At 39.9% G+C, this 24405-nt stretch overlaps 1 protein-coding gene and 1 non-coding gene across 2 annotated transcripts in view; one reads left to right on the top strand and one right to left on the bottom strand.

Moving 5' to 3' along the window:
* The window catches only part of ZMAT3 (zinc finger matrin-type 3), a 41632-nt gene extending 17448 nt beyond the window's left edge, over positions 1-24184 (top strand). The window contains exons 3-6 of the mRNA XM_075556060.1: positions 9792-9911; positions 13639-13805; positions 13927-14027; positions 16769-24184. Of these exons, the coding sequence (XP_075412175.1) occupies positions 9792-9911; positions 13639-13805; positions 13927-14027; positions 16769-16977 (597 nt within the window). The 3' untranslated portion in view covers positions 16978-24184. The remainder of the gene's footprint in view (positions 1-9791; positions 9912-13638; positions 13806-13926; positions 14028-16768) is intronic.
* On the bottom strand, positions 4877-5117 carry LOC142455809 (small Cajal body-specific RNA 13). Its single transcript, XR_012785934.1, has one exon.
* Positions 24185-24405: the final 221 nt, after the last annotated feature.

The following is a 24405-nucleotide window of genomic DNA, read 5'->3' as shown; positions in this document are numbered from 1 at the left end:
CTGAGGATCCTTGTCCACCACCCTTGCGTTGCTGACCATCTTCATCCGCGTTCTCAGATGCATCTAGGGAGATTTTTACTTCTAGAAAATGGCACATGCAGCTGTAAGGACATGCTTCAGGCAAATGTGGTTCTTGCCACTGCAAGTGAGAAATAATGGTAACTTAGAATACCATGCCATCTATAAAGTCCATGGAGTGAAGTGGACATTGGAGTGAAGGTTGACAGGACTTGCTGATGTATTGGATGCATATAAGTATAATGGTGGAAGACACTTTGGCTATTTTTGTCTTCAGTAATTGGTGCATGGTGGTACCATGTGGACTGACATGTGGATGACCCATTTTGAGTGATGAGAAAGTTTTTTGGAAAGGGCTGAAAAGTTTTGTTTTCGATATGCTAATTTGGAGATACCTCTTAGATTTCAAAGTGTGGATGTCACGAAGGCAGATGCATAAATGGTTTTGAAGGTCAGGGGTGGAGATCTTCCCAGGGGTTCTCCAAAGATTATATTTTAAGTCTTCAAGACTGGGCAAGAATGTTTTAGAATACTGATCCTTTATACCATATTTGACATATCAGCCCAGGGAGTACCATCTTGATGCACTAAGTCAATAATAACTTATAGAAAACATGATGAGAAATGCAAGTTCATCTTCATCAATGTTTCCAGTGCCTCCTGAAACCACCAGGCGGTGGTAAAAAGGCCTGTGCTTTGCATTTGGAAAATCTGGCTCAGACTGTGGCTCTACTCCTTAGTCCGCTGGAGGTGGCTTGGGCCAGTTTTCCACACTTTCTGAATTGCAGTTTCTCTGCTGTTGCACATGGATACTATTAGAATATTCCTCATACCCGATTCTTTTTGTGAGCAGCAAATGAGCAAATGCATATGAAAGTCCTGTGGAAAAAAAGTTATTCTACAAGAATTATTTCTGTAAATATAATTGGAGTATCCATTTCATTATTGATTTATAGAATGAAGCAGAATGTCATGAAATTTGTAGTTAGACATTGGCTTATGAATAGAAACAAATTGAGAAAAGACATATATAATTGGAAAATGTACTTTCCCATAAGCATATAGAAAATTAATTTCTTCTGGCTTAATTCTCTTATTGCTCTCAGATAAATTTAATCATTTGGTTGGAACCAGAGAGTAGACTTTTTTATTTTAAGATATAGAGTAATTTCTCCTGTAACCTTTTTTTTTCTTAGCAAATAAGAAAGTTTCCCATTTAACAATTTTTTTTGGTTCATAGCAAATACTTTTTTTCTTTTAACATTTTATTAGGGACTCATACAACTCTTATCACAATCCATACATATATCAATTGTATAAAGCACATCTGTACATTCTTTGCCCTCATCATTCTCAAAACATTTGTTCTCCACTTAAGTCCTTTGCATCAAGTCCTCTTTTATCCCCTCCCTCCCCGCTCACCCCCTCCCCAATAATTTATAAATTATTATTTTGTCATATCTTGCCCTGTCCGACATCTCCCTTCACCCACTTTTCTGTTGTCCTCCCAGGGAGGAGGTCACATGTAGATCCTTGTAATCGGTTCCCCCTTTCCAACCCACTCACCCTCTACTCTCCCAGTATCGCCCCTCACACCCCTGGTCCTGAAGGTATCATCCACCCTGGATTCCCTGTGCCTCCAGCTCCTGTATGCACCAGTATACCATTTAACAATTTTTATATAAATTGTTTGATGACATTTCTTCCAGTTTTTATGATGTGTCAGTATTCTCATGAGTTCCATTTTGTTAGTGTGTTTCCATTGATCAAGCATGCCTGGCCCTCCTTTCTTCTCATCTTTCCTTTTGGGTAAATGTTGATGGTTTGATCTTCTATAGTTGATTTTTAAGGGAGCATATTCTTCACAGGTAGTATTATTTATATTTTTAGGTTTTTTTTTTTTTGGATAAAAGTGACCTCCCGGAATAACTTCAATTCCAAGTTCAAAGACTATCGTAGGGCAATAGCCTTGAGGTCCTTCAGTTTCTGGTGTATCTGACCCTTTTTGTTGTTAGGTGCTGTTCAGTCAGCTCCTACTAATAGTGACCCTATGGACAAGAAGAAAGCATTGCTCAGTCCTGTGCCAGCCTCATACTTGCTGCTATGTTTGAGCCCCTGTGGCCATTACCTTTCATTGTGGACCTTTTTCTCTTTTTGCTGACTGTCTACTTTTCCAAGCACAATGACCCTTTCCGGGGTGTAGGCCCACCTGCTAACATGTGCCATCTATATGAAATGAGGCTTGCCAGCCTTGATTCTAGGGAGCATTCTGGCTGTACTTCTTCCCAAACACATTTGTTTTTCTAATAGTCCATGGTAATTTCAATACTCGTCTCCAGGATCATAATTCAAATGCATCGATTGCTGTCTAGTTTTCCTTATTTGTGGTCCAGCTCTCACATGCATAGGAGGCAATGGAAAATACCCTGGCTTTGGTCAGGCACACCTTAGCCCTCAAAGTGACATCTTTGCTTTTTAACACTATTAAGGAGGTTTTTTTGTAGCAGATTTGCTACATTGTGTGATTTCTCGACTCCTGCTTCCATGAGTGTTAGTTGTAGAATCAAGTAAAATTGAATCCTTGTCAAAGTCAGCATTTTCTCTAGTTACCATGATGTCATTTATTGACTGTAAGGAATTTTGTTCTTTTGATGTTGAGCATTAATTCATAATGAAGCAATAGCCTCTGATCTTCACCAGTAAGTAATTCACTTTCAGCTAACAAGGTTGATTTATGTGCATATCATAAGTCTATTCTTGAGTTGTTCTTTAAGTTCAAGTGAGGTGTACTCAAGGTTGTACTTTATCTTTTGTGGACTAATTTAATTTTCTTTAACTTCAGCTTGAACTTGTGTGTGAAGAATTGATGGCCTGTTCTATAGTCAGCCCCTACCTAGACTTGCTCTAACTTATGATATTGAACTTCTTCATATCTCTTTCCCCAGATGGAGTCAGTTTGATTCCTGTTTTTTTTAAATCCAGTGATGTCCATGTGCATAATTGCCTTTCATGTAGTTGAACAAGTTATTTACATTGTATAGGTGCTTGGTCTTGCAAAATTCTAGCCTGTGATCTCAGGCTTCACTTCTGTTACTGCGGCTGTATTTTCCAACTACTGACTCTTCCTCTGGGTTTCCAACTTTTCAATCCCAATCATCAGTGATTACCAATATATCTTGATGATATGTTTGGTCAATTTCATACTATATAATTTGTAATAAATTTCATCTTTGGCATTAGTGGTTGGTGCATAAATTTGAATAATAGTCATAGTAATTGGTCTTTCTTTTAGGTATGTGGATATAATCTCATCACTGATAGAGCTGTACTTCAGGATAGATCTTCTTTTTTTTTTCCTTTTTTTTCTCTCTTATTAGTGAGAGAGTGAGTGAATTAGTGAGAGTAAGTGAGTGAATTAGTGAGAGAGTTTGAGTGAGTGAATTAGTGAGTGAGTGAATTAGTGAGAGTGAGTGAGTGAATTAGTGAGAGAGAGTGAGTGGTTGAATTAGTGAGAGAGTGAGTGAGTGAGTTTGAGAGAGTGAGAGAGTGAGTGGGTGAGTGAGTGTGAGAGAGAGAGTGAGTGGGTGAGTGAGTGAGAGTGAGTGAGTGGGTGAGTGAGTGAGAGTGAGAGAGAGACTGAGAGAGTGAGTGGGTGAGACAGTGAGTGAATTAGTGAGAGTGAGTGAGTGAATTAGTGAGAGAGTGAGTGAGTGTGAGAGAGTGAGAGAGTGAGTGAATGTCCAGGATAGATCTTAAAATGTTCTTCTTAGTGGTGAATGTAACACTGTTCTTCAATTTGTCGTGTCTAGCATTGTAGATCATATGATTATCCAATTATAATGGTCATATCAGTCTTTTTCAGATTGCTAATGCTTAGAATACTCATCTTTGTGTGGACCACTTCACTTTTTACAACTTAAAATTTCCTAGATTCATATTTCATATCCATTTCACATTGTGATTATTAATGGCTGTTTGCAGCTGTTTCTTTTTAATTTGCGTTATACCATATCAGCAAAAGAAGGTTCTAAAAGCCTTACTCCATCCATCTTATATGGTCAACTCTACTTTGAGGAAGTACCTCTGCTGCAGTCATCTTTCAGGTATCTCCTTTTCAACCTCAGGCACTCCTTTTCTGGCACGATTGCAGGCAGTGTTCCACCGCTATTCATAGGTTTTAATTGGTCATCTATTTAAAGTAAAGAAGTAGACTAATAGGATTTTCTTCATAATATGTCTTAGTCTGGAAGCATGTGAATTATGGTGCAAGGAATATTGAAAATACGATGGACTGCCTGAAGAATAAACAAATGGGAAGAAGTACACCAGAATTCTCATTAGAAGCATGGATGGTGAGACTTCATCGCACATACTTTGGATATGTTATGAGGAGACCCCAATCCTTGGAAAAGGATATGATGTTTGATACAGTGGAGGGTCATCAAAAAGGAGGAAGACTGTCGAGGGGATAGAGTGTCACAGCGGCTGCAAACACAGGCACAAACATAGTAACAATTATGAGGATGGCATAAGACTAGGCAGTGTGGAGTTCTCTAGCATAAAGGGTTGATAGGAGTCAGAAATGACTTGATGCCATCTAACAATAGCAACAGTGGCTAATGATCATGTATTTGTTGGCTACCCGAGTATCCTCTTTGGTGAATTGCTTGCTCATGTCTTTTTCTGATTGTTTTGTGAGTTATAGAAGTTTCTGTATATTTTAGGAATTGGAACCTTAGCAGATATGTTGTGAACAAATTTCCTAGTCTGGAGATTCTTTTTTTATTCTTTTGGTAAAGTCTTTTGAGTGTAAGCACTTATTTTTAGGAGGCTCCAGTTACTTAATTTATCTTTAGTTATTTGTGCATTTTTTAAGTTGTGTTTGAGAGACCATTTCTTTAAAAAATTAGATACCCTCACTTAGTTAAAGAATATCGAAAGTGCTATGGACTGCCAGAAGAACACCGGAATCTGTCTTGGAGGAAGTACAAGAATGCTTCTTTTTTTTTCTTTCTCAGCTTCCTCCGGGGTATGCTTTTCCTGTGAGTCTGGTGTGCCAAGGGTACTGCCAACCCTGGACGTGGCTGAGACCGCAGATAAGGATGCTTCTAAGAAACTAGGATGGCAACTAGGAAGACATACTTTGAACATGTTTTCACGAGAGATGAGTCTCTAGAAAAGGACATTATGCTTAGTGAAGTGAAGGGTTAATGAAAGAGGAAGATATGGATTGATGCGGCAGGTGAAACATTGAGCTGAAACAGAGCAGGAATCGTGAGACTGGCATAGGACCAGGTATTATTACTTGTTGTACATGAGTTGGAATCAACTGGATTGCACCAAGCAGCAGGAACAACAGCCATTTTGCTCCACATTGTTCTAGGAAGTTAGTAGTTGTAGCTTTAACATTTGAATCCTTGATCCATTTTTTTTTTGTGTGTGTAGAGTGTGAGCTATGGATCCTGTTTAACTTTTCTGCAAATAGATATCCAGTTTGTTTCAACCGTTTGTTGGGAAAGACAGTGTGTTAGTCTGGGTACTTTGGAGAAACAAATCCACAGAAACTCATGTATAAGAGAGTTTTATATAAAGGTTAAGTGCACTTCAGGAAAACATTCCAACCCAGTGCTGCCCAAGCCCACAAGTCCAACATTAACCTATATGTCCAACACCAATCCACGAAGTCCTCCTCCGTCTCACAAAACAGACGCAATGATGCTGACTGCAGGAAGAAAGCTGAATCAGTGAATGTGTAAGCATTTCGGTGCTGGCAGGGTTCTCCACATGGTTGCTCCAGCACCCAGGGCTGCACTGGGGTAGGTTCATGTGTCTTCTCCTTGGGGATGTCTTGCAGGAAGTGAGCCTTACCAGCTGAAGCAGGGAACTGGCTAAGGCAGCTGCACCCTGGTCCGACCATCACAAAGCAAGAGACCTGAGAACTAGAAAGGCGAGGCTCAGCCAAGCCATTTATCTCTTCGCTCTTCATTTAACCCCATATGTGTTTATCTGCCAGGTTGGCACAATAAACTTTAACTAACTCAGACGGTTTCTTCCCCATTGAACAGACTGACTCATTGTTGAAGATCAGCTGCCTGTAGATAGTTGGATTTATCTTTTGGTACAAAATTCTATTTAATTAGTCTGACTTGGTCATTGAATTATTACTAAACTGCTTTGATTACTCTGGCTATGTAGCAAATTTTGAGATTGGGAAGTAGGAGAACTCCTATTTTTGTTTAGTAATGCCGTAGCTTTTTAGAGTTGCTATATATATTTGGACATTAGTTTTTCCTTTTCATTGAGAAAATTGGGATATGGATGATGAGTATTGGATTATGACTATTGAATTTGGATTATTATATCTATAGGTTGCTTGGGTGTCACAATACTAAGTCTTCCAGTTCATGAGTTTGGAATGTTTTTCCATTTTTGGGGGGTAGTGTTTTATAGTTTTCATTGTATATATCTTTTAAATCCCTGGTCTGGTTTATTCCTAGGTATTTTATCCTTTGAGGACTGTTGTAAATGGTATATATTCTTATTTTTCTTGTTGGAATTCTTTGTTAGAGAAACCCAACTGATTTTTGTGAGTTGATCTTACATCCTGCCACTTGGATGAATCCTTCTCTTCGTCTCATCTATGGATTTGTTAGTGGGGGAGCTCAGGTGGTGAGGTGGTCATGAATTGAGTGGACCTACCAGTGGCAAAATTGGCAGTTTGAAATCACCAGCTGTCCCATGGGAGAAAGATGAGGATTTCGACTCCCTTAAAAAGTTAGTCTTCTCCTCCCTGAGACCGTTCTGTAAGGGAATGGCCAGTGGGCTACAAATGGGCTTTGGGTCTCCACTCCGCACCCCCCCCCCCATTCACTATGGTAAGAATTTTTGTTCTTATGATACCTGATACCTGATCCCTTGACACCTTGTGATTGCACAGGCTGATGTGCTTCTTCCATGTGGGCTTTGTTGCTTCTGAGCTAGATGGCCGCTTATGAGAGAGGCGGTACTGGGAGGGTGGAGGGAGGGTGAGTTGGAAAGGGGGAACCGATTATGAGGATCTACGTATAACCTCCTCCCTGGGGGACAGACATCAGAAAAGTGGGTGAAGGGAGACGTCGGACAGTGCAAGATATTAAAAAATAATTTATTAATTATCAAGGGTTCATGAGGAAGCGGGAAGTAGGGAGGGTGGGGGAAAATGAGGAGCTGATGCCAGGCGCTTAAGTGGAGAGCAAATGTTTTGAGAATGATAAGGGTAATGAATGTACAAATGTGCTTTACACAATTGATATATGTATGGATTGTGATGAGTTGGATGAGCCCCCAATAAAATGATTTTTTAAGAAATTACAGTCTTAAAATGGGTTCATAAGCAAATGTGGCAAAGAAAGCTGATGGCGACAGCCTATCAAAAGGTGTAGCAGTTGGTGTAAGACATGGAAACTCTCCAAAATAATTTATAAATTATGAAGGGGACATGCAGAGGGAGGGTGGGGGAGGGAGAAAAAAATGAGGATCTGATACCAAGGGCTCAGGCAGGAACAGAAATGAGCTGATACCAAGAGCTCAAGTATAAAAAAAATGTTTTGAAAAAGATAATGACAACATATGTACAAATATGTTTGACACAATGGATATATGTATAAATTGTGATAAGAGCTATAAGAGCCCCCAATAAAATAAAATTTTTAAAATATGTAGCTTCTTAAAGGAGTCTTAAAGGATTCAAGATAAACAAGCGGCCATCTTGCTGAGAAGCAACACCGCCCACATGGAAGAAGCACACTGGCCTGTGTGATCCTGAGGTGTTGGTGGGATCAGGTATCAGGCATCAAAGACTCAGAACAAAAAATCAGGTCGATGTGAATGAGGGGGAGGGCAGAGTGGAGACCTAAAGCCTATCTGTAGACAACTGGACATCCCCTCACAGAAGGGTCACAAGGATGAGATGAGCCAGTCAGGGTGCATGCAGTATCGCACCAATGAAACATGTAACTTTCCTCTAATTCTTTAATGCTTTCTACAGCCTTCCCCCCACCCTCCAGCCCACCACCATTATGACCTCAGTTCTACCTTACAAATCCGGATAGACCAGAGCATGTACACTGGTACAGATAAGAGCTTGCAACACATGGAATCCAGGACATATAAACCCCTCAGGACCAATAATGATAGTAGTAATGCCAGGAGGTGGGGGTAAGGTAGGGGGAGAAAGGAGGAACGGATCACAATGATTGACATATAACCACCACTCCTCAGGGGAATGAACAACAGAAAAGTGGGTAAAGGGAGACAGTGATCAGTGTAAGTCATGAAAAAATAATTATAAATTATCAAGGGTTCATGAGGAAGGGAGGGGGGAGAGGGAAGGAAAAACAAAAAGAGGTGCTGATACTAAGGGCTCAAGTAGAAAGAAAATATTTTGAAAATGATGATGGCAACAAATGTACAAATGTACTTGACACAGTGGATGTGTGGTATATACTCGAGTATAAACTAACCCAAGTATCAGCCAAGGCACCTACTTTTACCACAAAAACTGCATAAAAACGTGCTGAAAAACTCGGATTAAATATGAGTATATACGGTAGGTATGGATTGTGAAAAGAGCTGTAAGAGCCCCAATAAAATTATTTAAAAAAAAGTTAACAGTTTTCCTAAATCTACAGGGGCAGTTCTAGCTTATGCTATGGGGGTCGCTGTGAGCCAGAATTCATTGAGTGGCAGTGAGTTCTTTTTTTATTAGTAAATTTCTTATGGCGTTTCTAGTATTTCTTCTGTTTAGGATTGCGCCACCTGTTCACAGGACTACCGTATATACTCGAGTATGAGCCAACCCGAATATCAGCCAAGGCACCTAATTTTACCACAAAACCTGCATTAAAAATGTGTTGAAGAACTCGGCTTATACACGAGTATGTACGGTAGTTTTACTTCTTCCTTTCCAGTGTGGATGCCTTTCTTTCTCTCCCTTTCTTGTCCTATTGCTCTGGCTCATACAACGCTGAATAAAAGTGGTGATAATAGGCAGCCTTGTCTCATTCCTCTGCTCAAGAGGAATTCACGCAATATTTTCCCATTGACAATAAATTGACTTTTGATTTTACATGTATACCCTTAGTTATGTTAAGGAATGTTTCTTCTAGTCTTACTTTGCTGGGAGTTTTTCATTGGGAAATGGTATTGGCTTTTTTAGGCACCAGTTGAAATACTCATACAATTTTCTTTTGATTTATTTGTATGCTGAGTTATATTGGTGTGCTTTCTAATGTTGAACTACTTTTGCAACTTTGGTATAAATCTCATGTGATAATGATGTATGATTGCTTGTATGTCGTTGAGTTTTGAGGCAAGAATTTGTTTAGAATTTTTGCATTTATATTCATGAGAAATATGGCTTTTTAATTTTTAAAAATGCCTTTACCAGGTGTTGGTTTGAGGGCTTTGCTGGCTTCATACCATGAATTAGGGAGCATTCTTCTCCTTTCTATGTTCTAGAATAGTTTGACTAGAATTGGAGTCATCTCTTCTCTGAATTATAGACGGCAGAATTCTCCAGTAAAGCTGTCTGGGCTGAGACTTATTGTTTTAGTTGAGAAACACACACTTAAAAGAGAAGAAAAGTAATGAAATCTAGCTAGTGGTCTGTACGCCCAGTGCTGAGACTATCTGAAAGAATAAAATTATTTAATCTTGTTTTTATTTTTAAAGTCATTACATTAACTCAATTTGACAAAATGTTCTTGTGCTCACTCATTTTATTTCACTTCTAGGGTAAAAATCATGGTAAGAAACTCCGAAATTACTATGCAGCGAACAGTTGCCCGCCTCCTGCCAGAATGAGCAGTGCTGTGGAGTCCTCGGCTACTCCAGTTGTGCCAGTCCCTCCGCAGGTGAGAAACGTGGCATGAGGACTTGACATGTTGAACTGTGCCAGAAACCACAGCTGAGTAGCAGGGCAAATGGCATGAGGGTGGAAGGCCAGGTATTCGTAGACTGCCCTAAATGCCCTGCAGGGTAGACTTGGGCAAATGCTTTTGGACCACTGGTCTACTTGGCACTTCTGTGCGTCTTGAGATTTCTCGTTGACTTCAGTTGTGATACACGAAGTGATGAAATAAATATTGCTTTGTTACTGTCATCTTTAGTGTATGCATATCTCAAAATTCTAGGTTAAAGGACCCTAAATGTTCAGGGGAAGCCCTAGATTAAAAGAGACACTTGAAAGCATTTGTTTATTGTAATTTACTGCATTTATATTTGCCTTCTAGTTGCAAGATTAGTTTCAATTTGCCTCTTACCTCTACACAGAGAGACTACATACACTCTCTCTAGATTTCGCTATGAGGAAATTCTCTGGAGAGCTGCCTTCCTTTAGCTCTTTGGATGGCTTAGGGATGTATTCCTATAGTTTAGTAGCCTCTGGATATGGGCCTTACTCCTTAAACTTTTTGAATTATTATATATTGATAAAAATATAAATCTCATAAATAATAGTAGCTACCTATGATAGGCATTCTACTAAATATTTTTCCCGTACTAGTTTATTTGGGGCTGGGAATATGCTAAAGTGAGGAAAGTATTTACTTCAGGCAGAAAATTTAAAGGAGCGCCTAAAGCTCAGTTGTCAAGATAAAGAATATCTTACTGCAATATGTTAAGACATCAAAATTAATGTAAAATTCTATGGTGAGCAAAATACCAATGTTTTAGATAAGCCCAGGGGAAGTATTACCGAGTTTCTTATGCCCCAGATTTCAATGTGACTTGGCAGGGCGTTATTATCGATCCTGTCTCTATTTAAAATGTTGCCTTTTTGTTCATTTGGGTTTTATTTTTTCCAGTTAGATTTTATTTCAGAAAATATTCTAGTAAAGCCTGTAGTTCTACCGAAATAGTATTCCTCTTGGGGTGCTGGTTTTGGGTGCTTCCTTAAATGTGCCAGCAGTGAATGCCTCACTTGTCTTCCTCTAGTCCCAGGTAGAATGTTCACGAACTTTAGTGTGTTACCAAACCCAAACCCAAAGTGCTGCTGTTGAGTTTATTGTGACTCTTAGTGACCTTGTAGGCCAGAGTAGACCTGACCCATTTGGTGACAAAGCAGGTTATGTGTTGGGTTGCTAACAGCAAGGTCAGCAGTTCGAAACCATCAGCTGCTGCAGAGGAGAAAGGTGAGGCTTTTTACTCTCCTGAAGAGCTACAGTCTTAGAAACTCACAGGGGCAGTTGTACCCTGTCTTGTAGGGTTACTGTGAGTTGGCATCAACTTGACAGATTTTTTGTTGTTATTGTTTTTTAGGTTTAATTGAAATAGACTGTGACATCCTACTCCTGTGGAACATTGGATAGTTTCAGATGCCAACCTTTGAGTGAGCAGCAGAGTTCTTAACCATTGTGCCACCAAAACTCCTTTTAGAAGCTTAGGGCCTTTCTAAGGAGCCCTAGTAGTACAATGGTTAAGCGATTAGCTGTTTAGTGAAGGGTCAGTAGTTCAAAACCAGCAGCATCTCCTTGGGAGAAAAGCCCTAGCGATCTGCAAAAATATCTCAGCATAGGAAACCCTGTGGGGCAGTTCTCTGTCCCACGGGCTTGGCATGAGTTGGGATCCACTCGACAACACACAACAGCAACCACAGGACTTTATGGCACTGCAGCTAGTGACGTAGCAGACTGGTACAACTTGGGCTTCTTAGTGGTTCACATAAATAAAGTCACTTGTCCGTGGAGTTTACACATCGTGGTAAGGGGTGGAGCATGGATTTCTTTTGACCCCAGCTCATCAGCACCATGGTATAACTTTACTTAATGTCAGTTACCGGTTCTTAAAGTGTGGCTAGCAATACTGGGGGCTCCGGCATCCTCGTGCATCCCAGAGGAATGAGTTATGCTTTCATCAGAAGTGTTAGTGTCAGAGGGTGGGATGATGTTCAGAGACACCTTCTGGCTGGCAAATGATCACATGACTAGTTCCTGAAGGTGACGCTGGCTAGGATTTGATGGCTGGCCCCTTTTGGGGATTGCTTGCAGTTTACTTTGCCTTCCTGAGCAAACTGCCTAAACTGATGCACAGCATAGCCCTTTGTGATTTTAAAAGGCAACTACCCTTCCCCCCCCAGCCATCAATCTTCCCTACCAGGTATAACAGTTCTACTTCCTTCACCTGTTCCCGACAGACTGTGCTTTCCAGATTCTTATCACTCCGGGGTGGTGCTGAGGCATCTTGGGAGGTAGACCTTCTGGGAGTCCAGCCATAGAAACTCCTGCGGTGCCAGTTCTCTGCTCTGCGTGGGGTTGCCGTGAGTCAGAGTTGGCTCAACAGCAACAAGTTGTCACAGGCATCCTGTCCTCTGGCCAGTCTAGTTTGTCATTTGCATAACGAATCCAATGGTATTTTAGTACCTACGAGCTGCCAAAGAAGCTCTGGCAGGGTAGGGGATTCCATGTTGGGCTGCCAACCGCAAGTTCAGCAGTTCGGGCCCCCAGCTGCGGTGAGGCCGTCTGTTCCTTCAAAGATTTACAGCCTCAGAGACTGTAGGGCTCAGGTCTGCTCTATCCTGCGAGTCAGAATCAACTCCATGGCAGTGGCTTTCTGAGATTTATCTTCCAGCATTGAGTCAGGTGTCCTTTAGCATATTAGTCCCCAACCTGAATACAATTGCCTGACGCTGCCAGTTATTTCCCCCTGATTCTATTCTCTCTCTCTCTAGCTGGTTTGTGACTCATTGAAAGGTAGGGATGTGTTTAAGTTCAAATGATTAAATATGGGTTAAATATAAAAGCAAACAAATATACTTCTGTCTATTTCTTCTAGGCTAGGCTCACTCAAACTCAGTGCCATCAAGTTGATGCTGACTCCCAGCCACCCTGTAAGACAGGGTAGAATGGTTCTCTGCATTTCTGACACAATAACACGGAGAAAGCCCAGTCTTTCTCCCCCAGACGTGGGTTAGCAGCCCCACTCATAACCGCGAAGCCACCAGGGCTCCTCTGGACTAGGGAACAAGCTTAAAAAATGGTAGACATTCAGTAAATGTTTGTTCATGTCTTGGGGGCGGTGGGTGATTTTACTATTTCAGGGAGCTCCTGGTGGCACAGTGGGATATACACTGAGCTGTGAACCACAAGGCCACCAATTCGAACCCACCGATTGCTCTGCAGGAGAGAGTTGATAGGCGTCTACCCTTGTCAAAGTTTATAGTCTCAAACTCACAGGGGCGATTCTACTCTGGCCTGTCCCATCACTACAAGTCAGAATGGGCTGAATGGCAGTGAGTTTGCTTTACAATATTTTGCCATTTTTGCTCATTCTAGTGATATTATTTTAAGCATCACGTCCACTAGCCTTAATCTTCTATGATGGGGTTTTAAAACTCACTTTCTCATTTCCTTAATGGCAATAGCCGTCAAAACCATGACCATTTGCTAGCCCATGGTGATTATAATGCAGAACCATAATGAAATGCCTCTCAGGGAATTAGTTCCTTTGCTTAGAAAGCTCCGTGTTTGTGGTCATACCACGTTCTGTGATTATTTTTCAGCTCTTAGAAGGAACTTTGAGGGGGAGCCGGGGACATAGCTCCACATTTTAAAACTCTGTTTCTGCTTGTGTCTTTGATGTCAGATGGGCTCCTTTCAGCCGGGAGGCCGAGTGATCCTGGCCACCGAGAAGGATTACTGTAAGCTCTGCGACGCGTCCTTCAGTTCCCCGGCGGTGGCCCAGGCGCACTACCAAGGGAAGAATCACGCCAAGAGGCTCCGGCTGGCAGAAGCTCAGAGTAACTCGTTCTTGTAGGTATTGCTGTTTTCTCTGAGGCCAACGTGTTGTGTGAGCCTGACTGTCTTTAAAGGAACACAGTTGAAAGGGATCTTTGTTGAAAAGTCTCATTCTTTTACCATGCTTTTTCCTTAGGGACTCCTCGGAGGCGGGTCAGCGAAGAGCCCGGAAAGAAGGAAGTGAATATAAGATGATGTCTAATAGGAGAAACACACACACAGTACAGAACAATTCAGGTATCTTGTGTTGTCCCCAGTCCCTGGCCGGGTGCTGTACACGGTCTCCTTTATTTTTATTTCCTGTAACGGTAACAGATCGCCATGAGAATTTGGGGTTGGCCATTGTTTTGCTGAGATTGGCCTGGTTACTTTGCGGGCCGGTGTTCCTTTCCAGCTTCCCATGTGCTGTATTATTTACGTAGTTTGGCTGAAAAACGATACTCTCTCTTTTAGGGCTCCTTATCACCGTCCCTTTGTTTTGGTATTTGCCAGATGAAACATACATAATGCTTTGAAAGAAGGGGATATTCTGCTTAAAGTTGGACCACATTGAATTCTCACGGGGGCAGGGTGGTGGCGGCGGTGGCATGGGAACAGATAATTGCAACATGCTTTTAACTAAGGCAACTAGGAATGACCTGGGGAGGTTTTTTTCAACATATGCATGCCTGAACTGGGCCTAAATATATATATATATATATATATAACATATATATAGTGTATATATAATGTGTTTTTAAAAATTATTTTATTGGGGCTAATACAACTCATCACAACCCATCCATCCATCATGTGTCAAGCACATATGTACATTTGTTGCCCTCATCATTCTCAAAACATTTGCTTTCTACTTGAGCCCTTGGTATCATATGTATGTTTTAAAATTCTTCCTCCTTGACCCTGTATGTCTCAACCATTCACAACCATGAGTTCAGGGCTGTGTTTTCTACTCTTTTCTGGTTGTTTGCAGGAGGATCGAGCAGTTCTCCCTCTACAGATTTACAGGTTCACTCCCTGCCTGCCCCCAGCTTCCCTTGAGTACAAGCACACCCCCATGGATGATATGCATGTAAAAAGTAAAACAAAGAAATAAAAAAAGTGATTTGAAAAGGCATGAGAAGCATTAAAAAAAGATGCATGTGGGGAGCCTGTTGAAAACAATATAATTAAGGAGAAGCCTAAAAATGATAAGTAATTATAATTTATAATTCACATTTAACAGATGTGAATTTATTAAAATCCCAATTAAAAGTCAAATTTTCAGATTGGCTAAAAGAAATTCAGATAGAATGAAAGAGGTTGGGAGAGCTGGCTAATATCAGATTGAAGACGTACTAGGAGAGAAGGCACTGTTGAGAGCAGAGAGGGGAAGATTCAACAAGTAACAATTTTAAAGTGTATGCTCTAAATTTAAAGGAAAAAAGGTTTCAAAGTTATAAAAAGCAAAAATTAGTAGAACTGTATAGGATTATGTAGACAAATCTATCACCAAGTTGGGAAATTTCAAGATCTCTTTTCATTAATATGGACCAAGTTTAAAAAAAGTGACATTTTGAATAATACAATTAACAAAAATTACAAATATATTAGGGAGCATCAAAAATTCATGGAAAAATGGAATGAAAGATACTGGACGTTTTTCTATGAAATTTTTGAGCCCTTGTGTATTTATTCATAATATACGAGTGTTCCCAATAGCACCTAGCCATACATGTAAGTATATGTGGTACACTTACAAAAACTGTATTAGTAATAAAGCGAGTCTCAATAAATCTCAAATTATTGAAGCATATAGACCAGCGGTTCTCAACCTGTGTGTCACAACCCCTTTGGGGGTTGAACGACCCTTTCACAGGGCTAGCCCAATTCATAACAGTAGCAAAATTACAGTTATGATGTAGCAACAAAAATAATTTTATGGTCGTGGAGCACCACAACACGAGGAACTAAAATAAAGGGTCGTGGTATTAGGAAGGTTGAGAACCACTGGTCTAGACCCAGTTTTTTGAGTTGAGTTAAAGGAGACATTAGTAGTAAAAGCAGGAAACATCAACAAGGTATCCATTTGTTTGGAAATCTCAAAACCTTCTAAGTAACTCACAAGTCATAGAAGAAACCATATTGAAAATGAAAAGCTCTTTGAGCTGAACAGTAATAAAAATACTACATCAGAACTTCTAGATGCATGAGAAACAGTATGGTGAGAAATTCTAATAATACTTACTGCTGTATTAGAAAAGCAGAAAAGAAATTCTCTTGAGTCTCACTTTATGAAGTCGTTTATGTAAAAAGAAATAATGTTATCCAGAATTCCAATATTTTTGAATGTATCCTCCCAATCTCATTACATGTATAGTATTTCTTGATAATATAAATGGAATTATGTTTTGATAGGCTTATTGTATTAAGTAGCACTTTTAAATCAGATTTCCATGCAATTGAAGACTTTTCAATAGCATTAGTTTTTGTAACTGTTTCCGGTTGCAGTCACTATTATATTTTCTGTAACCCTATTTTCTCCCTCCGCTTTCCACCCTCCCTATTTTTGCTATAATAGTTCTTTTTGAAATCGAGATCCTCGCTAGTCCCTCTCTGTGCTGAAACCCTCGATATTTCTTTGGGATAATTTTAGAGAGAGAATTTTTTTGTGTGTGGGGGGGTGGGCTAAAGGATTACCATAGTGGAAATAATGTGTTCATGTTTAAGATTCATAGTTATCAAGGGTCTGGGGTTTAACTTAAAGGAGCTTTTCTGACAGTAGTGTTGGAGGGTTCATTCTTGTCCTTTTAGATTGAACCTCTATAAAGTTCCGATTGAAATTCACTCGCATCATTTTAAAGATGGCACCTGTGAGTTTCGAATGAGACATGCAGGCGGGTAATTAGAGTGACAGATTCCGACGGTAATTGGTCCAGCCCACTGTGCATTGAGGAGTGTTTTGAAGTGTGTATACATCCTTTTCTCCCTTGCCTTGGCAGGGCCGTACTTCAACCCCCGCTCTCGGCAGAGGATCCCACGTGATTTGGCCATGTGTGTTACTCCCAGCGGCCAGTTTTACTGCTCCATGTGTAACGTTGGGGCTGGCGAAGAGATGGAATTCCGGCAGCATTTGGAGAGCAAACAGCATAAAAGCAAGGTGTCTGAACAGCGGTACCGGAATGAGATGGAGAACCTGGGATACGTATAGTGATTGTCATGCTCTGATCAAGCAGCTTGACCTGCCTGTTGTTTGTTTACCTTCTGTCAACCTGCCTTGCTTTGTGGTCCTTTTGATATGAGTACATTCCTCTGCTTCACGTGAATTTGTGTACCCTGCAGTGGTGCCACAAGATGTCAAAGCTGGGGGGGGCGGGAGGAAAAGAGCGTGTTTCCCAGGTCATAATGCTTCTCCAGTACCGTTGAGTTGAGCTCTTCCTCCGCATGTGGCCTAACTGTCCCATCGGAAGTAACTGTTAACTTGGACCAAGTTCTGGGAGCTGACCACGCAGAGCTTTAGCAGTTTAGAAGTTTCATCTTCCAAAATGTTTTTAGATTTCAGTTTTCAAGTAAAGACCTTTATTGGGTTTTTAGCCCGTGTGACAGTGGATCTATGTAAGCAGAGGTTTGCGTGTCCCCAGGGCTCAGGGGAACCATCTTGGCGCATCCTCAGTGGGAGAGCCTTTCACCCGGTATTTCCCCCTTTACCTGTGTTCTCAGCTATTGAGATGTGGGGTTGCTTTTCTTGTGTGTTTTCTTCCCAAAGGCTCAGCTCCATTTCCAGGTGTGAATTTCACACATTTAAATGCAACCTTTCCCCCCCTTCATTTTTTTCCCTCGTCACTTGATGAAATCAGGCGGTCCATTAAACTTATTTCTTGTCACAGCCGTGCTGTGGGTCCCCCCCCCCTGCTTTTGAATATCTAATGAGTATAAAATGGATGATTTTTTTTCCTTTTAGATGATTTTTTTAAAGCATCTGTTTTCTGTCTGGTTTTTGGAGCTGCTCAAATGCATTTGATTTTTTGACTGAATGTGATTTCTTTGTTACTGGTGACATGCTCATTCTGTAGGATGGGCTTAATTCTTAAGGTCAGATCTCCTCTTGATACTTCATTTTGGCAGATTTTTAAGTTAAGATAATCCTTACACTTAAAAGCTTTTCTTTTCTACCATGTAGTGGCTATTCTGAAAATAAAACTACTACTATGGGATTTAAACATTTCAAAAAATTAATCAAATTCCAGTATCATCCTTTCCAGAATAAAGTATAGGAGCTGGTTTTAGGAGCAGTTTTATTCTTTATGATAAAAGAAATCTTCAAAGGATTTAGTGAAGATGCTGAGAATATATTACAGATGACTTTGGCATCTAAAAATAATAGCTATTATTTTTATTTTTTCTTTAAAAGCAAGCTGTAGAATATGTCTAAATTGACCATTTGAGTGCTCAGTGGACTTCCCTGGCCTGTGTTCTGTCTCGTTACGATGTTCTATTTCACCTGGCTGAGATTGGTGCTTGTTCATACATCTTTTGACAGACCACGGTCATCAGGAAATTTATCTTGAGCATTATCTTTCACTCCAGTAAATCCACATTTGATTGCTTGTATTACTCAGTAAAAATAAACTATCATTTTTTCTGAGAATTTTATAGGGAAAAAAGTAGGGACAACAAAAATTATAATCATATCCTTTCCCAAATACGTTTGAACAATTTAGAGCCCTATTTAAAGACGACTTTGGCTTCGACCCTCGGGTAGAGTGTCACGTTGAGGGTCTTCTGCTGAAGTGGCGGTTTCCTAAAAAGCCCAATTCTTCATGGAAAGATGTTTTTCTCCACGGTACTGAAAATGAAATCGAGTGCCGTGAGAGTTATCCTGAACCTGTGACTCCTAGTAAACTCAGAGTCCCAGAGGGGGTAAAAATGAACAGAAAACAAAAAGAACAGCGTTTTGCTTTGCTTTATTTTTAAAGTATCTACAAACTACAGCTGATTGGTTTATGGCAGATTAGGCTTTATCGGATTGCTCAGTAGGGTACTTGTGTGCTGTTAAGTATAATTTTGAGTAGTTTTAATATGATGGTGCTGGCCACTCATTTCTATGATTATTTAAAATGTTCATCTTCTGTCTTTATGCATAGAAATATTTAGACATATAGATGATGTCCCAAGAGAATTGTGTTGATTCCTTATTTTTTTCCAGAAACAGAAAGGATTGTGATTTTCAATTTATGTTTTACAAAAGTGGCATTCATCTCACTTTGTTTTCCCTTTGCAAATAAAGTTAATGGACAGGCTTCTCCCTATTTTCTGCATGGAATGGTCTTACGTGCATACAAAATTAGTTGGTCTGGAGGGCTTGATTTTTCCCCAGGCCTTGTGTATTCAGGTTTCCCAGTGCCCTTAATGGACGTTATGAATGCTTAAGTGCATTTTCTTTTAAAGAAAGAAGTTAGATTTATAGTGTGATTTCTTACTTGTTAGGGGTTGTTTTTGCACTAAAAAAGAGCGATGTGTTTGTTTTATATGACACTTTAGATGCCATATTGCCTACTATAACTCAGTTTGCCCTCTCATTTGCAAACTCTAAAAAGTACATCAGTAACCTCCATGATCATATGTAGAAGTTACATGCACATGTAAAACAGACAAAAATCACAGGTCTTTGTGACAGTTGTGTTTCGGGTTTTTCCCTTGCACTATTGTCTTGTGTTTCGTAACTTAACCAGAAGATGAAAGAAGTTGCCAGGCAGAAGATGCCTAGATGAAGCATCTCTGCGTGGTACACTATCTCATACTCATGCATTCCTGATAAGTAGTGTATTTTCTCCCCATTAAGCAGGTGACTGTCGCTACTGCCGTCAGTGATCCGTGGTCTCCATCGATTTTTGTGACGTCCAGTCAGATTTGTAACGTGCTTTAGGATTTGCAACCCATGCTCCCTGGGAATGGTGTTAGTATCTTTTCGTATGCTTTATACTTGGATGGACAGAGGCCTGAACAATAGAAAACTTTTAGTCAGAAACTGCAAATATTTCAAATAATAAGAATTTAAAGACAAGGTCATAGCATCCAAATCTCTTTTCTCTGTGACTATCTTTGTGTAAATTGTCATTCAAAAGCATTGTTGGAAGATTGCAGAAACTCTTTGAAGGTAGTCAGGCCAAGAAGTCATAAGGGGAAAGTTCTATATTCCAATTAAAAATTGGATTGCATATGCCTTCAAAGTGTTTGTCGTCGTTGCTTTTAAGTTGCAAATCTGAATGTTCCATATAATCCTTTTGACTCAAAGCTGACGAGAAAATACTTTGTTGGTCTTGTCTTTGTATGTCATGTGCTGCAACTTGTACATAAGTGCATGTTCTTTACTATGTTTGTCTGCTTGTCTCTTATTGCACTGAATTCTGTAAGGTGAATGGTTTTTTTATATGATTCATTTTGAAAAAGTTCCTCCCCTAACTCTTCCCCCCAATTTTCCCTTGTTTGTTAGTAAATTTAGAATGGTTGAAACTCTGAATGAAGAATCATGGCCATCTGATTTCATTCCTGTGTTCCTTAAACTTAGATAGCTAAAGGGAAGCATAGCACCATCTCCTCTGGTTTTTACTAACTTGTTCTACTGAGCTCCTATTGTGTACTTGTAATTCTACAGTAGGTAGGTTCTGAGGGAATTCGTGTCCACTTCACTCCTGAATTGACCGAGACTGGAAGCAGGGGCAGTCTGACGACTGCCTAGTGACCTGTGTCAGATGAGTCTTGCTTATGTTTGGGAAGACACAGAACTGTTTTGCATAGTATTCTCAGCAAAGAGGCCCCGGAATTGTGGATTTGGAACCTGATCTATTTTGTTTCCTCAAAGTTATAACCTGGGGAGACACATATGAAGGACAGTAGCACTTCTCTGGAAGTAAATTGAAGAATGTTCTGTTAGTGTAGGCAAATGTTCCATGTGGAAGGAAGCTTTGGAACAAAATATTTAAAATATTTTTTTTATCAGTCAAATCATTGTTCAGGAGTTTCGTATATAGTGAAAAATATACTTTGTTGGAGGAACTCCACCATTGTGAGCTCTTGCTATCTGTCTAGCTGAATGAACAATTAGTTGTGTAAATAGCTTCTCATAAGACATTTCTACTGATCGCTCTTGGACTTACTCTGCCCATTACGGATGGGGGTGGGAGGGGAACCATTTGCAAACCCCCTGTCTGGGTAGATACCAAAAAAGTACTGGCTTGTGGTCCCATGTGACCTGGTCTCCGTTAAGCCCAGAATATGAGTGCCTTTAGCAAGTGTTAGCATTTCACAGAGAGAAGACACGACAGAATTTTGCCATTCATTAGTCACAATTCATATAATAAGAGTTTGTAAACAGCAAAGGTCTTTGTGAATTATGTGTTCTAACCTTGTTTATTTAACTACAGTCTCAATGTGATATTGAGTAAAACTGTTATACTTATTGATCAGGAACTTGTACCCCCTGTAAACGAACCCAGTTGTCTCAGGCTGCCAACAATCATTGATTATTTTTTACTTTGTTCTGTGTTGCACTTGCAGACAGTGAGTGGGGTACGCTGGACTGGGGAGAGCTCAGGACTGTTGCTTGGAAAAGCTCTATGCCAGTGGTCTTTTAAAAGGATGTAGGTTCTGCAGAGAGGCAAGAATTATGCATTTGCAAATGAAATCCGTGAAGAGACTATTTAAGGATGTAAATTACATTAGTTTATTTCTACATCCTTTCAGGATCAAATTATTGTCTGCTTTTTTTGGTTGCTGATAGCAGGTTTTCAATAACCAAAGGCATGCTGAAATTAAAAGAAAAATTAATGTTGAGGTCATATAGATATTGATTTTGGGAGGCACGTTTGTCCCAGTTAGAGTTTAGTGGTAGAGGATTGGTGGGGGGAGCCTCTTTTTCCAGCTTCATGCAGTTATATGGCTTCCCTGCCAGGCAATAGGAATACTACACTTGGGATAGCAGCTGTCTAAAAACTGAGAGGCTGAAATGTTAGTGGGGAGTATATGTTCCACAGATCATGAAAAGGTTAACAAGGCACCTTCAGAAATGAGGTCTTTTAGAGAAAAAAAATTGGCCAATTTCAATTAATTTACAAGTCTAAACTGAGTACTTTGAGCCTTGAAAACATAATGCTAAATTAATTTCACTATGGGAATGTTGATATTCTCTTATGAAAAATTTCAACATACCTCTGAGTTGGAAAATGTTTACAATTTACTCAACATATAATTTATACCACTAATATCTGCTATACTTGGATTTTCTATCCCTCCTTGTAATCACCTGTTAATCCATTGTTTTAAAGCAACAAACATCAACCCTTTCATTGTAAATTCTCCTTAAATACTTTAGCATGGTGTCATTAATGAGGTTTAATATTTGTTTAAATATTAATATCATTTTGAAAATAGTATTTTGATGTTGATCACCTGAGCCTATTAGCACATTAATCTTCTGCGGACTTTAGTCTTCCAGTGTCTGTTTTGTTTTTGCTTCGAGGGTAAAACAATGCCTTTTCAAAGTGGTGTTTTGTAGTCTGCTTAATTGTCATACATTTAAAAGTTTCAAGATTAGAATGTTTTCTTTTTTTTTTAGAATGTTTTCTTTACCTCTTCTTCTGAAGTTGTAGTTTCGATGAACTGTGCAGCTTCTTTAAAAACAAAACACAGTTGCAAATTACTTATTGGGATTGATTAAGAGCTTATAGCTCATTTTAATTGATTGCTGCTGCTTTTCCTTAGCCGATCTACTGGGCAAGAGAAAATGGTCAAAAGTCAGAACTATGACTATTAATTTATATAAAGCCGGTGAATTCTTGAAGATGTTTATCACCTGTGCTTCCCTAGCCATGACGAGCAGGATCACAAATGATTGTACTGTATAATGAGTTGTTGGTGTTGTGAGGTCACTTAGTGACCTTCTTTAGCTTGAGTATGATCCAGAGGTTAAAATATAGATGTGCTCGAATTTTTATGTTTGCGTTCCGTGGACCGAATCTGAAGAATCTCAGTGGCTTGCTGGTGATTCAGCGGATAAGTGAGAATTGAAATTTAAATGCTGCTAACTCATCGTCTTTGATTTGTTTGATAACTGAAATCACGGAATACTTCCTTTGGGCCTATAAGAGGACCACATGCACTTTTGCTAATTAGAATTTTGTTTTAGATATTTCATGGCTCTTTAAACTTAACGATTTTCTCATAGTTAAAATCGATGCTAATTGCACCTGATGCAATTGCTAACACGTTCGTTCCTTGCACTGTGGAATACCCATGCATAATGGAGGTTTGATCAGGTTTCTGTTCACACGTAGATGACCTTCATGATTCACTTACAACTTTCTATGTAAGTGCTTACGTGACCCCCTCACTAGTGAAAACCACTGTTCTCTAAGCACTGATTACATGTGTATTCTTTACAGGATATATTTTTTTTTAAGGAAAAGTAACCCACGTGTGAAGATAGATGCTGGTAACCTAGGGCCAAGCACAGTAAAGCAGTTTATTTCTCTTCTGCAAGAGCAGCACTGTCTTTAGCGTGGCTGGTCTCTGTTTTGTGTTCTCCTGATATGTGGGTACCTTTCTGTGCTTTCGTAAATCGGCGTGTCGTTCTGTAAGACTGTCATGTTGATTCCGCATTCATTGGTGTGCACCTGGCGATATCTTTGGCCATAGCCATTCCATTTGGGGATGGTGTGTCTGCTTTGAGATGCCTTACTTCAGGATGCCAGGCTTTTCTTTCCAGCTCTCCACGCGTTTGCTAGAGCAGTGCGTTCATTGCCTCTCCTGGATGTATACTCCCGATCCAGAAACAAAACCGCCCTTGCTTTCCTTGTTAAACTTGCTTTATTGCGCAGTTGCTGCTTTAAAGTATAGCATACAATTGTGGAAAACCCAGGGAGACTTTAGAGTCCGCCCTTTAAAAGCATGACATAGTTACTAAGCTGCTTTTGCGGTTTCTTCAGAACAGCTTCTCTGGGGAAGTAGATGGCGGCAATACATGACTAGGATGCCAGCCTGGATGAAATTGGTGTTTTCCTAAAATTTCCCTTACATGTCTCACAGGGGTCTAAGATCTGTGTGTGCTACTGGGACCAAATGCCAGTCACCACTGTGGAAAACTGCTTGGGTTCTGGGTCTGTAGAAATGACAAAAAGTGTCGTGGGATTAAAACCAATCAACTGTGAATTGTGAAATTGAAACTGCTTCTTTAAGTTTTCTTTCTTTCTTTTTTTTAGCATATTGAATATAAAAATTAGAAAGTTATTTAAAATTCACTGCTTATGTTGATGGCTCCTTTTGGCTGTGTATCCTCACTTCTGTACTGATTTCTGATAAAGGCTTGATGTTACTGTAACAAGCATTTTGTGTTCAATTTAATAAAACAGTTTCTGAGTCTAGTCCACACATTGTTTGGGTTTTAATTGGAAATCATGGGAACAAGGTACATTGTTGGCCCTGAGCAGTGTTCTTTTCACAGTCGAGGACTGGGGTCCCATTCATCAGTTTGCACATAATCTGCTTGAATTTTGGAAACTCCTACAGAATAGACCATCAGCTCTTAGGCTTGCTCCTACCTTCGTTACTGGAGCTAGCCTGAGACAAGAGGGTGTTCTCAATT

This window comes from Tenrec ecaudatus, chromosome 8 (assembly GCF_050624435.1).
Source record: "Tenrec ecaudatus isolate mTenEca1 chromosome 8, mTenEca1.hap1, whole genome shotgun sequence".
In the NCBI taxonomy this organism is placed as follows: domain Eukaryota; kingdom Metazoa; phylum Chordata; class Mammalia; order Afrosoricida; family Tenrecidae; genus Tenrec; species Tenrec ecaudatus.
Note: the sequence above shows the minus strand (reverse complement) of the source record. Positions and strands in the feature narration are given on the sequence as shown.